The 15,266-nt window shown below is 37.7% G+C and overlaps 1 protein-coding gene across 1 annotated transcript in view; it reads left to right on the plus strand.

The window, feature by feature from the left end:
- The window catches only part of CHP1 (calcineurin like EF-hand protein 1), a 49,192-nt gene that overhangs the window by 26,127 nt on the left and 7,799 nt on the right, over positions 1 to 15,266 (plus strand). Inside the window, exons 3-5 of the mRNA XM_001370957.5 lie at positions 2,934 to 3,014; positions 7,432 to 7,559; positions 14,420 to 14,481. Of these exons, the coding sequence (XP_001370994.1) occupies positions 2,934 to 3,014; positions 7,432 to 7,559; positions 14,420 to 14,481 (271 nt within the window). The remainder of the gene's footprint in view (positions 1 to 2,933; positions 3,015 to 7,431; positions 7,560 to 14,419; positions 14,482 to 15,266) is intronic.

Below are 15,266 nucleotides of genomic sequence, written 5' to 3' on the forward strand. Positions count from 1 at the left end.
CTATATTATGAATTTTACAAATTACATACAAGGTTCCTAATAATATATTCTATATTTTGTATGCTATAATTATATATTATAATATAGACTAACTTGCTAAATTAACTGCATTAGGGGTTTGTGTTTTTTAAACCTCTATTACATTAAGAAAAGCAACTCATGACTAACTTCCTCTGATTCATTCATCAATACTTTTAGAAACTTCTTGCCAAAGGGTCTAGGATCATAACTTAATAACCCCACCGTAATAGCATCAAAGAGCTAGAGTAGAAGGAATTTTGGGGTCCAGCCTCATTTTATGGAATAGGAATTGAGGCCCTGAAAGATTTAAGTCATTTGACTAAGATTACACAAGCAATAAACAAGGAGGTAGCTACCTCAAACTAAGCTTCCTATACACCTCATCCCACCTGTTCATCCTTATTACCTTATTTCCATCAGTAGCATTACTAATCATTCATTCATAATTTAATTTTTATAGTATTTTTTTACTGTTTCCAAGTCCTTTCAGATCTTCCCAGGAATCTTTCATGACCCTTCCCTTCTCTCTGCTATTACTGAAACCATCTTAGGAAAGGTTCTATTACACCCCTACCAGGAGCCCTGGTCTACTGGCAGAAGAGGAGTTGAGTCTACTTTACTTTCTTCCAGAGCTCAGAAATAGGAACTGTGATTGCAAATTTCCTATTAGTACTATCTAAAAGTAGAATGGGCTGTCCTCAAAGATAAGGAGTAAGCTCCCCAGCTTTGGAGGTCTTTAAGTAGAGTTTAGGTCACCACTTGTTAAAATGTTGTAGGGGGGCAGCTAGGTGGCTCAGTGGATAATGAACTGGGCCTATAGGTCCTGGGTTCAAAACTAACCTCAGACACTTCCTAGTTATGTGACCCTGGGCAAGTTATTTAGCCCCCATTGCCTAGCCCTTACCATTCTTCTGGCTTGGAACTAATACTCAGTATTGATTCTAAGAAGGTAAGAGTTTAAGTAAAAAGTGTCATAGAAGTAATTCTTACCCAGGTAGGTGTTGAACTCGACTATATAAATGTTAGTCTTTTAACGTCTTTATCTTTCTAACTTTGAGGTTCTATGGTTCTCCATGTCTACCACACAAAATAAGGTGAAGAGAAGTTTGATTTAATCAATCAGTAATTAAAATTGGAGCTTCAAAAGAAGTGGATTAAGAATTCACCTCTATGTGAAATAGAAGCATTTCTTGTGGATGTGATAGTCTGTCCTCATTAACAGCATTAGGTCTTTTGCTTCAATATTTTGTATTCAGGATTTTTATCTTCTAAAGAACTCAAAATTCTTCATCTTCAGAGCATCCTTAAGAAAACAATTATTGCCTAGTTTTGTAGACCAAAAAAAATGGAGATCCAGAAGGACAAAATGCTTTATCTAGAAAAAGCATTCTTCACTTTTTCACTCAGTATAAATTATATTTGATTACCTAATATTTTATTTTCTTAAATTCTTAATTTACACTTAAAAATGCCTCTTTGATCTCAAAACTTGACACTGAATGGAAAGTATATTATAATTTTTTTTTTGACCTTACCCTCAGGTCTCAACAGTTTGCTTACATTAACCAGTATATTTTAAATACCTATTATGGTCAGGACATGGCATTACTCAAGGCTCTGGAGGAGCTACACAGATTAAATAAGGTACCTACCCACCCTCTTGGAGTTTATAATTTAGATAGATGCCACAAAAATTCAACTATAATATAAAATAGAACAAGAAGTGCTTCACCTAAGTGTAGACACCAAATGTGAAGACTGGGTGACGGGTGATTTACTAAAACCAGGATAGGCATCACTGGGGCAGTAGATAGGTGGATGATTAGACAGAGAATTGGGTCTAGAGGTGGGAGGTCCTGGATTCAAATGTGGCCTCAAACCATGGACAAAGTCATTTAACCCCAATTGCTCTCCTGCCTTGGAAATGATACTTAGTATCTGTTCAAAGACAGAAGATGAAGGTTATTTTGAAAGAAAAAAAAGGGAAAGGCATGAGGACTGTTAGTAGAGGAGACATTTGAGTTGGGTTTTTGAGTAAGATTTCAACAAGATGGGGTATGGGTAGTAGGGGAGATGACATTCCAAGCCTGGAGCATAAGATTATGATGAGGGGCCCAGTAAAATAAGGATGGAAAGTGTTAAAAAAAACTCGTGGGAGGAGGGGAAAGGCTGACTGTCAAGCTAAGGAATTTGGTCTTTTTCTAATAGGCTCTAGGGAACCATTGAACAGGGCAGTAATGCAATCCTATCTCCATAGAGGCTAAAGTGCCATTAGGAACTGGCTCTAGGGTTTTATAAAACACATTTTATGTAAAATACTCACGATAGTAAAGCTAGTTGAAGGTAATTAGTATTACTCAGTTTTTTGAGGATTAATTATTCTCTAATTTGCAAAGAACTAAGCAGGCTAAGATAAAACCAGAGCAAGGAAAACTGCCAGCTGTCTAGAGAATGTTCTTCTTTCTATAGCTATAAACATTGCCTAAGGAGCCCTACATTGCCATGGAGCCAGATTTCTGATTCCTTTTCTATTAATTGAGGGTAAGAAGACACTTGTAAGTTTCTACTTGGAGACTCCAGATTTCAAACTCTACCATCACTTTTGCTGTAAATCGTCCAGGTTTGACTGGAAACCAAATGGGAATGCCTAGGGAATCATTTACTTGTAGGGATTAGAATTTGCATGGGAATTGGTTTCCTTAATAAAGCAATGTGCTGAGTTCACTGGAGTGTAGCATAATCAAATCTGACTTCTTCCTGCTTCTTGGGGTAGTTGAAAAAAGAACATTTGGCAGCTAATAGATTGCTATATCCTGCACTACATTTGGCAAAGAAATAAATTTCATAAGGTAGAAAGTGTGGTCAGGGTCAATGGTTTCTTACTGAAGGTGGTTTTCTTTCTGATTGGGTAGCCGGGAAGACTTCCAGAGGATTCCAGAGCTTGCCATCAACCCCCTGGGAGATCGGATCATCAATGCCTTCTTCCCTGAGGGGTGAGTTTTTCCTCCAGGATCTCCTTTTTTTTCCCCTTTGTAGGTAACTGCTTTAACTTGGACACACTGTACCTTGACCCCAACATAGCAATGTCATTTTCATCCTCTTCAAATAAGGACAACCACCAACCAACTGCCTCAGCTAGTGTGAAGGTCTAAACTGAAATGACTTTGTTGGCTAGAAACTCACTAGAGTTGCTCCCTAATTCCAGGCCTCTCTTAAATTGTTGTGTTTTAAGTACCACAAAGCACAAATTTCCTAGAACCAAACTAGGTATAACTTTGCCGCTAATTTTTTTTTATCCTTACCTTCTGTCATAGAATTAATACTGAGTTTCTAGGTAGAAGAGTGGTAAGGACTAGGTAATTGGGGTTAAGTGACTTGCCTGGAGTCACACAATAGGGAAATGTCCGAAGCCAGATTTTAACTCAGGTTTTCTTATCTCCAAATCTAGCTGTATCCACTGAGCCACCCTAGCTGTCCCATTTGCCTCTAATTTTTGCAGGAGAAAGCATTCAGAGTGAAGCTTAAATAAATGCAGCTCTGCATATCACAACATAAGCTACAAAACAACTTTTTTATTGGTCTATACTCACAAACCAGGCTTTCCCAGTCCCTTAGATCTGTAATTTTCCCTTTCATAGCAAAATTTTTCCCCATTGTGGTTTCACTCTATCAGGGATCAGCATAAGAAATCAAATGGGAATTTTGGAGAACCTTCCCAGAAGCAACAGATGACACACAAAGACCAGCAGACAACACGGAAAAAAATTTAGAAACTCAAAAGTTCTTAAAAGATATATGTATAGTACATACAATAAAGTAAAAATAAGTAAAAAGCTAGTTTGCAAAAATAAAACAAAAACCAGGAGACAGCACACAAAGGCTGGAAATGTAGAGATCTCTTTAAAAGTTTAGTAACTCATAATTGCATTTAAGGTCCTATAAATACCCCATAAAAGAAAAATTTCTCTGGTATGAAGGGAGGGCCAAAAATTTTTACACAGATTTTCCAGATCAAGGGGGTACTGTGCCTGTGCCTCAAATCCATGATGTGGAAGGGATACCTGGAGAGAGGAAGAGAGAGAGCCTTTAGGATCATTTCAGTCTGCTTGTCCTTTGGCCCACTCTTTGCTCTCCCTGCCAACAATGTATTCAACCCTTCTCTGAACCATCATCCTGTTTAGCTCAGGTAGGGGCAGCATTTAGTGCCCTTCATAATAGTCAAACAGCTGTTGTTTCTAAATTGCATAGCTCTACCCAGCCTTTTTACATGTAATACAACTCCTCTTCCTCCCCCACATCAGATATCCTGTGGCATACTAGAAGTTTCTTGTCTGTCACAGGATGGGAAGGAAACATTAGGAAGCATTACCACAAGACTTCACATTCCTATTCTAATCCTCATCCTGCTCAATTAGCTCCAGTGCCCTTGTCCTTGTCAGTTAAGATACTCTCAGTGGTGCCCTCTAGGATTCATCTATGCAGATGACCCCAAAGTCAGAATTATGGTTTTGTAATTCACAACAAGGCTTTCACTTAGTAGGTGCTCAGTAAACAATTATTGATTTGATTATAAATCTTTTGAATGTGCCTCATAGCTGTTAATTTGGCTGTATTCATAAGAATAAAGACGAGAATGTACCTTTATACTGAACAACCCCTTACACAATCCCTCTTTGTCTCATGTCCCAAAGTGAAACTGGGCACTATGAACAAAAATTCAGGTGAGCGCCAGTTCTCAATTGTGAAACCAAAATCAGGACAGTAAACACAAATGCTTAGCCTGGAGGTTTCCATATCTTGGCAAGAAAGGAACTTTTTAGTTAGTGAGGAAAAAGGAAAACTAGTAGCTAACTTGTTTAAACAGATGCTGAATCTCAAAAAAGTTAAACACAAAAGAGTAATTCAAGCTGGTGATAACTTTCCCTAAGCTTCATACTTCACAACCTCTTCTCCACATACTACCTCCACATATTTTATTCCATCATCCGTCGTCCCCTACACACACAATCTTTCCATCTCCTCATTTTTTCTCTAGCCTCTACAGAACCTTAAAACTCAACTCCTGCAGAGATAACATTGAATGCTAGGTTTGCCTAGTTTTTAGGCAAGTTTTCATTACATGAAGAAAAACTTAATTCAACTATTCTTATCTCAGCTTAAATCTTCATCCCTCATAAGACTCCTCAGATATAGCTGGTCGGTAGCTTGTAAATAGCTATTGTGTCTTAAAAAAAAAAAAAGTCAAACCTAGAAGGATTGATGAATGCTAATAATGTTTTCACTAAACCTTAAGTTTGTCTACCAACAAGCTTTTTCCCAAATATTTTGCCAGGCCAGATCAATTTCTACTCTGAGAGTAACATCACTTACATTTGTATCTACTGATTTTCCATTTTCTCAAGGTAGAAATAAATACACTGTATACATACCTGACCTCTTAGCCAAGCTACAGCTCTCTCACTGCCCAATGATGCCCTAATCAGAATAATATTAGCCTTTCAAGCCTTCTTTTTTGGTCTTTTTAACTACATGTGAAAAATCAGATTTGGAAATGAGTTTTTAAAAATGGTTACTCATTTTGCTTTTTTAAGTAATTAAAAATTTTTTTCATTATACCATACCTGTGATGGCGAACCTATGACATGGGTGTTAGAGGGGACACTCAGCCCTCTCTGTGGGCATGCAGGCGTTTGCCAGAGTTCTTTAGTAGAAAACCACAGGGAGGTGGGGCTGGGCTGCTCCCCTCCCTCTCTTCCATGTGCGCCTAAGGATGTTTTTCATACCACCTGCCCCTTTAAAAGGTTTTCCATCACTGTTCTATACCATTTAGTATGCTACCACCATCCACCAACATCATACAAGCACATGACTGAGGTGTAAGCTCATTGAATTCAGGGATTATTTCATTTTGGTCATTTTTTTAAATCCTTAATTTCTATCTTGATAACAACTCTGTGACAGAAAGGCAAGGGCTAGGTAAACTGTGTTTAATGACTTGCCCAGAATCACACAACTAGGAAGTGTCTGGGATCAAATTTGAACCCTGAACCTCTTATCTCCAGAACTAACTATATCCACTGTACCACCTTGCTGCCTTTCTTTTTGTCTTTATATCTGTATCACCTAAAACCAATAGTAGGTGCTTAATAAATGATTATTGAATAAAAGAATGAATTGTTTCCCTACCTTCACATTCCTTTAGTTCTTTTTTACCTTCATTGGTATATTGCAACCTTATTAACAGAATGTCTCCTTTTTGAGTAGCTAGCAGTCATTCTTTTGGCCACATCGTGAAACAAAAAAATGTATTAACATTTGTCTTCTTAAAACCCTTATTCCATCCCTTCTCAGGCTGACCCTCCTATCACCTAATATATATCCCCCCAGCCCTAGGATTTACTTTTAGATTCCTTTGATAACTACGCAACCTGATATTCCCATAATTATGCTAGCTGAGAGTCTAAAATAGATTTGCAAAATGTTTCATTAGTCTCTTTAAAAAAACTTAAGGGGGGCAGCTGGGTAGCTCAGTGGATTGAGAGCCAGGCCTAGAGACAGGAGGTCCTAGGTTCAAATCTGGCCTCAGACACTTCCCAGCTGTGTGACCCTGGGCAAGTCACTTGACCCCCATTGCCTAGCCCTTACCTCTCTTCTGCCTTGGAGCCAATGCACAGTATTGACTCCAAGATGGAAGGTAAGGTTTAAAAAAAAATAAAATTAAAAAATTAAAAAAAAAACCTTAAGACTACTTTGGAGAATTATTTCTTATAGAGTTACTATTTGGTCTAGAGACCTGCATCATGAAAACATTTTGAAGATGCATGTTAGAGTAGTGACAACACACAGCTAACATGTCAATGAGTTGAACCAATTGTCCTTAGTTATCACTAATTATAGTTATAGGGCTTTTCAGGCTACTAAATGAATGTGAATCATCACAATTTATGTTCATGTAACAAGCATTTTATATATATTGTCCTTCATGAGCTTAACAACCCTATAAGGCAAGTGTAATTATTCCCATTTCATAGATACTTAAAAAGAGTTTCAGGGACTGCTAGGTAGCACAGTGGATAGAGAGCTGGGCCTGGAATCAGAAGGTCCTGGGTTCAAATGTGGCCCCAGACACTTCCTAGCTATGTAATCCTGGTTAAATTACTTCACTCCAATTGCCTAGCCCTGACCACTCTGCCTTAGAATGGAGTTAGAATAGATACTTAATATCCAGTCTAAAACAGAAGGTAAAGGTTCAAAAAAAGTGTTTCAGAGAGATTAAGTGACTTCATCCATGGTTATACAATGTCAGCAATGAATTTGAACCCAGGGCTCCCTTAGTTCTAGTATTAACTACATAGTAAATACCCATGCCAATCCATCTGCACTGTTGTGTTTGTTATAACTCTTATTCAGAGAGGACCAGGTAAACTTCCGTGGCTTCATGAGAACCCTGGCTCACTTCCGACCAATCGAAGACAATGAGAAAAGCAAAGATGTAAATGGACCAGAACCACTCAATAGCCGGAGCAATAAACTACACTGTAAGACACTCATCTTTTTTGTTGGAACCTTTTACTTTCTTGCCCACTTTTTATTTCCTTTGTAATCCTATTCATTTCTCCTCTAGGTTCAATGAGACTCAAGCCCCATTCCTTCTAGTCACACCTACTGCCTAATTGTTTTTAATGGTATTTTAGATTTCCAATTTAGGAATTGATACTCTATCCTTGTCTCTTTTAATGACATCTCCTTATTTCTCAACTCCCATCTCACCTCTTCTCCTGCTATACTGCAAAGATAGTTTGTGGTTTGTGTTTTTAATTAAAAGCATATTAAACTTGAGGAAAACTGAATGAGCCCATATATGGAAACTTAAAACCAAAGTTACTGTCTAAAGCAAAAAAAATCACTGAGAAATTTCATTAATGAAAATTCTGTTTGTTATAGTTCCATAAGGGATTATTACTTTGTAGCTTAAGAGATTTGTCTCAATTGACTATTAGTATAAGAAAATATTGACTTGACCTTCATATTCCATACTTCCCCTTAAAGTGAAAATACATGAATATTATTTATTGGGAATTATTCACCATAAAAGTGGAAGAATTCAGCCTAAACATGATTAGAATGGGCAGTATGGTTAACAGACCCTTAATTAGCCCTCAGCTTATTTCCATTCTTCTTAAGTTAAATTATTGATAGAAGGTATTAGATTAGCACATAAAGTTTGGCTGAACTTGATTATAATTAGCAAATGAATATGTGTCTGGCATCCAGATGTTTGAGTTTCAAAAATATGCTTCTTAAGACCATGTAGAGCCTCTTACTTAAGCAATATAGTTTGGGAAATAAAAGCATAAAGAGAAATCGCAATTAAGCATTTTTTCCAGTGCTGGTTTTTATTTGAGTTTATTGTGCTGTGGGTGAATAATTAGCACATTCACTCTTATACTTGAATATTCAAAGCAACAGAAGAAAAAACGTGGATAATCCAAAATTTTGGATGTCAGAGGTCACTTATATTTTGTTTGAGAAAGTGGATTTTAAATGGATCTAAGTGGTTTTCCCACCTCTGACACCTTAAAAACATAACTTATTTTTGACAGGTCACTTAACTTCCTGGGCTTCAGTTTCCTTGCCTGTAAAATGAAGGGTTAGACTAAATGGACTCTGAGACTACTTCCATATTTATGACCTAGGAATCCTCTACAAACAGAATAATGAAACCATATTCTGTAAAGCTTGAGAAATAGATCAAGCTAGCCTTTCTTTGTGTTCTCTTCTGCTGGATATATATATAATTCTTTCATGCTGATTCTGAGTAGGTAGATGTCCTCTCAAATGTTCCTTAGAGTAGGGTCATCGTATAACAGATTCTGAAGATCTTTCCTGAATGAGAAGAGTAAACAGAATATGGTGTCACAAAAGGAGTTACTTTTTAATAGAAAGAAGGAAAAATTAACTTTTAGAAAAGTTAATTTTAAAGGAAAAGTTGATTTTTTTTGCTCAATCAGAAAAAATCAGACTCTTTACCTTCCTACTACAACTAAACTAAAGGAAGACAAGCCCCACTATGAATATGTATAGTCAATCAAAACAAACTTCCAGATTGGTCATATCCTCCTTCCCTTCTTTCTGTGCTATGACTCTCATCATTTCTATATCAAGCAAGAGATGGACGGGAGCATGTTTCTTTAGCTCTTTCAGAGTTGTTTGCCTTTACCTTATTGTTTTCCCTGAATAGATTTGACCTGATTTCATGCAAACAGTAAAAATGTAAGTAATCTTCTTCATTCTCATCATGAGGATAATATAATGGGCAGTTCAGCTTAGATCTCCTAAAGAAAGACAATGTCCAGGAGCATTTCAGAAACATCAGATCCGTAGCACAGATGACAGTACCTCTGATGCTATCTATCATAGGGCCAGCCATATGTAGCAAAATAGCTAAGAGGTCACAGGCTTTCTTGCATGAAACCCTTGCTCAGATCTAATGTAACTCACCCCATCTAGTATTTTAACAACCAAAACATCTCCCTCCAAAGAATTCCCATCAGGGAAACAGTACCAAATATTGTCCCTTTGGAGGCTTCTGATGTGGAATAGACCCTTCTCTGAGAAATAGATACAGGATTTCTTTACCATTGTCCTGATTACCACCAGGTCAATTAATGGATTCCTCTTCTTCCAGGTGAATTCTTATCTACCATTATTATAAAAATACAGTTTCACCTCCCAACCACCTAGAAAAAAGTTGTTCAAATCATCCTTCGGGAAAGGATGCCAATTAAGTGGAACCTGAACTATTTTTCTGGTTTATATAGAATTCTCTGATACTCTCTTATTTATAGATTCTCTTATGTAGAATTCTCTGATGAGAAGGGCAGAAATCTTAATTGACAACACTGGCCAAAAGGAATCTGTCCTTGTCAGCTTTCTCCCTTGTTGAAGGAACATTAATTTATCAAACACAGGCTCTGGGATGTGAAACACAAAATCCCAAGAACAAGAAGTATGCTGATGTGCCTTTTTATTTGTTTGTTTGTTTGTTTGTTTAACCCTTACCTTCTGTTTTAGATTCCAAAGCAGTGAAAGTCAGGCAGTTGGGGTTAAGTAAGTTGTCCAGGGTCTCACAGGTAGGAAGTGGCTGAGGTCAGATTTGAACCCAGGACCTCCCATCTCTAAGCCTGGCTCTCTTATTGGCTAAACACCTCACTATCCCTGATGATGTTGTACTTTTAAAAAATCTCTTCTATCTTTCAGTGATACCAGTTGCCTAAGAAAAATCCAAGGAATGTGATGGTACTAAGTCAAATCTAAGACCTTCATAATAAAATGAGTGCCCTGATCAGTGGCATTGGAATAAAAGGGCCATATAGAATAAGAATATGTTCCACACAGGTTTTGATGGTGGTTTTCCACAGTAGCAGATCTAGCTGGCACTACAGTCCTCTTCTGAATAGGGAGAAACTTCAGTGAGAGCAAACTTCTTGCCCTGAAGTGGAGTGAGAATAAAGGTAAATGCCCTGATTGGCATGGAGAGTATTACATCAATAGCACCCTCACTTAAGAGAATCATAAGGTCCCACATTCACTACAACACTGCATGTCCAAACTGATGATAGGTTCAGTCCCCAATCTTCAACTCTTGGAACAGATTTGTTGGTTCATCAGATAGCATATGGTGTCTCCAAAGGGCACTAAATACACCACAAATAGTTGTTTGGAATGAGATGCATTAGCAAAATTCTTCCTTTGTTCCTCATGTTAAAGAGAAGTGCCTTTAATTTTCCTGTGTTGGTCTCCCTAAGCCCTAAGACTACACAGGCAGATCTGTGGCCACTACCCAGGAGGTACTATAAATAAAATTCTTTTCTGCCTCATCTTCTAAGATTCTTACATGCAAGGCAGCTAAGTAGCACAGTGGATAAAGGGCCAGGCCTGTAGTCAGAAGGAGCTAGGTTCCTAGCTGTGTGACCCTAGGCAAGTCAACCCCAACTGTTTAGCCATTACCACTCTTCTGCCTTGGAACTGATACAGAGTACCAATTCTAAATTAGGAAGGGAAGGTTTTTAATTTAAAAAGAGACTTAAGAGATGTCCAATTAATATGAGCTTACCTAGCTCTTGCTGTTCTTTATGGTTGATAATAAAATAGAAGGTAATGGTTTTGTGTTTTGTTTTTTAATGACCCTTCCATGCCAACCATGCAGCTTACATCTCAACTCACCTGAAGGATTTCAGGTTGATCTCTCCCATCTTTGTCTCATATAACCCACCTTATATCTGTTCTAGGGCCTCTGCTATATTCTATTCAACATTCATAATTATAGTCTAGTTTAGGAAGTAGGGCCTTTTTCAAACTGGTAACAAGAGAATTCAAGAAATGAGAAAGGATGGTGAAGGTAGTCTGAAAGCCTTCCCAGGTAAAAACAAAGTACTTTTACCCGATCTTCAGCCATGGGAATGAAGAAAAAAATCATTGCAGAGAATCTCTCACTTGGATCTTACTTGGTCTGCCATCTTGTTAAGATTAAGGACAGCCACAGTAATCAGCACAACTTTGTTTACTTCCCAATAATGTCCTATACCAGATATTATCCACTTTCTTCATTGGCCACACACAATTATAAGTGGAATTTGTATAGTGAAGATACCTTCTCCATCATTAAGAAAAATATTCTTCCAAATCCTCTTATGACATAAATATGTACTGATACCTAAACTAGGAAGAGCCAAAACAGAAAGAAAACTATAGACCAATCTCCCTAATGAATATTGATGCAAAGATCTTAAATAAAATATTAACAAGTAAACCATAGCAGTATATATCACAAGAATCAAACACCATGACCAAGTGGATTTTATACAAGGAATATAGGGATAATTTCATATTAGGAAAACTATCATATAATTGAGATAATTGGGCCAGTGCAATCAATAGTCATCATTCTGCATTTATAATAACAATGGTTAGTTTATTCTGAATTCTCAGCAAAAATGTAAGAAACTAATCCTGTTTATTTTCAAAGTAAATTAATCCATATCTCCCTTTGTTTATAAGGGCTACTTAGGTTTAAATAATCTAGGTATTTTATGGAAATTTAGAAATCTCTAATTTCTTAATCTGAGCATTTTTATAAGTTTATTTTACTCAGATGGCTTATTTTTATAATTATTCATATATTCCTATTACCTGTGTCAAAGTGGAATCTAGAAACCTCAGAGTTTGTAGCAACTTGAGATCCTGAGACCCCCATGTTTGACCTTGTCACATGAGAGTTTCTCCTGGAGGGACATCCCAGACTCAGTTTCAGACTAATGATAGACCTTAAAGTATATTAGATGGAGTTATCAGTCTCAATCAAATGCCAAGTACCCTTTTAGTCTTAGAAGTTCTCAGGTTGTGTCAAAGTCCTTTCTCAGGTAGCCCAGCCCTTGGCTGGATCTTTTCCTTTTGTGTTCATCTTAAGGCATTAGCCTCTCCCTGATAATCCTGTCTCGGACTTCTCATTTCTTTGTAGCCTTTGTAAAGCCAATCAGTCATACTCCCCTGTATCGAGTTCCCCAGGAAGTATATAAGTTCCCCAGTTTTCATGGCTTGTTGGAGCTATCACATCAGGTGGTGGTATTCTCAGGGATAGCATGCCAGACAGGGCCTGAAGCTCTGTGTGGAGGCCTAAATATTTGAACACTATCCCTCTCCTGATTAAAGACTTGGTTTTTCTATTTAATAGTTCTGTGTTTTTTCCAAGTTAACACCTCATATCACATGAAAGACAAGGTGTTGCCTATAGTAGAGAATCCTTGTTAGGAAGACATGAGTTTGGGGCAGCTAGGTGGCTCAGTGGATAAAGAACCAGGCCTAGAGGCAGGAGGTCCTGATTTCAAATGTAACCTCAAACTTTCTAGCTCTTTGACCCAGGGCAAGTCACTTAACCCTGATTACCTAGCCTTTTCAGTTCAGCTGCCTTGAAACTGATACTGTGAGAATTTGCTTTTCAAATATTGTATTAATTCCTGTATGTTTGGGGAAATTCCTGTATATTTCTCTGTCTTGGGTCTGGGTCAGGGATACCATCTAGTCTGCTACTTTTTGCATACTCTTTGTCCTTGGGATTTCAAAGAATGTCTTCATTAACAGAATATGGTTACTGAACGAAGGAGGCATTGATTCTTTTCCTCTGGATGTGACCTGCCCCTGTGAAGATGAGAAGGGATGGATAGGTTGATGGACCACCTCTTAATTAACTATCACCAATTAAAGATGTCTTAGGATGGTCAAGGGAGAGTCTGAATAATGAGCTCCTAAAAATCAATTTATCAGGCTGCCCCCATTGTAGTCCCTGGTGGCCCCTGGTAATGAAAGACAACCATGGAGATATCACTTTATCAGTGACAATGCTGACCTAACCAATAAACCTGATATAATCAATAAATTCATATTGTTGCCCAAAAATCAGTTTCTCAAGATAATTTTAATCATAATAATATTTAATGTTGATTCCAAGATAGATGGTAAGGATTTTTTAAAAAGGTAGAAGAAGCAACAGTGATGAAAGAGAATTTCATGTTTGATCATAGAAGTAATAGGGACCTTTTGGTGCTCTTTTTGAATGGGGGATTTAGAAGCTCATTTCAGGAGCCCGGGCATAAAATGATGAGGGCCTATGCCAGGGTGGCAGCCATGTCTGAAGAAAGAAGGCAGTGTTTAGGAGAAATATCTTGAAGGTCAAAACAAGACTTGACATCAGATTCAGTGTGTAGGGTAAGGGAGACTTGAGACGTCAAGGATGACATTTTGGTACCTAGAGTGGTATGGTGGTATCCTCAACTGTTATATTGAAATTTGGAAGTGGGAAAAGTTTGGAGGAGGAAGGAGAATAATAAATTCATTTTTTGGACATGTTGAGTATTGGATGTCTTTGAGAAATCCAATTTGAGAAGTCCAATAGGTAGAGAAGTTTGGGTAAAATAGACTTGAGAATTATTTGCATAGAAATGACAATTGAATCTATGGAAACTGATGAAGTCAAACAAGGTAAAATAGAGAAGGCATAAGAAAACTGAGACGTATTGAGTGCATTGATTGACTCTCCCAAGGTTTTTTTAAGTCCTTTGAGCAGTTAACATCTTGCCCTGCCATTTTTAGTAGAGGGAAGCATCAGCTAGTTGAGTCAGGTTTTAAATTAAATGTTAATGTCCATTAATTCTTAGGACTAAGAGTTATCATTTTGGAATTAATTTCTTGTTAGTCTTTAGAAACCCTTAAGTAATGTTGCTCTGATAGAAATTTACTATTAGTTGATACTCGATTTTACATTTTTCCTTTAGAAATTCAGTTCCTTGAAGAGGGGAAGAACAAACTACCATTAATTTGACTTTTATCTTTTTCCTTACAGTCGCTTTTCGGTTATATGACTTGGATAAAGATGACAAGATTTCCCGAGATGAATTGTTACAGGTATGTGGGGCTAGAAGTGTCAATTAACTTGTGTTTTGATTCTGCCCACTAGAAGTCTTTCATTCAGGTAGCTTCTGCAGAGAACTATATAAAGAGACTTGAACTGCCAAATATTTTGGTAGAAAGATAGCATAAGATTGTACTCAGGGCAGTTAGATGCTCAGTGGATAAAAAGCCAGGCCTAGTGATGGGAAGTCTTGGGTTCAAATTTGACCATAGACACGTCCTAGCTGTGATCCTGGGCAAGTTCCTTACCTCCAATTGCTTAGTCCTTACCGTTCTTCTGCCTTCTAAGACAGAAGGGAAGAGTTTAAAAAGAATGTCCTTGCCATATAAAGTACCTAACAGCTCTCGGGCAAGCAAGCATACAGGAAATAACCAAGCTTAGACAAGTTAGTTGTTGGCAAATTACCTTTTGTGCAATAGGGCAATTTCCTGAGAGGATGATTAGAATGACTACCCACACCCAAAACCCAACCTCAAAACATGGGCTAGGATGAGGGGGCAAAGGCAATGCTGTAAAGGCCTCCTGTTGTCAGCTGGCTTTGCTGCCGGACACTCCTAGTATAACCAGTTTGCCCCACCTGCACCCTCCACCCTATTCTTTCTTCCTTTAGTTTAGAGGAGGGGAAGAAAAAAAAATACATAGCGTAAATCTGAATGAACTTCTAGGACCTTACTTGACTCAGGGCCCATCTCATAAGTTAGTTTATTCAAGACTGAGCTCACAGCCTAGTAGTCTGAGGCTGTGGAACTTAGCCCAAAGTAACTCAGAACTGAGAGTC

Source organism: Monodelphis domestica, chromosome 1 (genome assembly GCF_027887165.1).
Source record: "Monodelphis domestica isolate mMonDom1 chromosome 1, mMonDom1.pri, whole genome shotgun sequence".
NCBI classification, from domain to species: Eukaryota; Metazoa; Chordata; class Mammalia; order Didelphimorphia; family Didelphidae; genus Monodelphis; species Monodelphis domestica.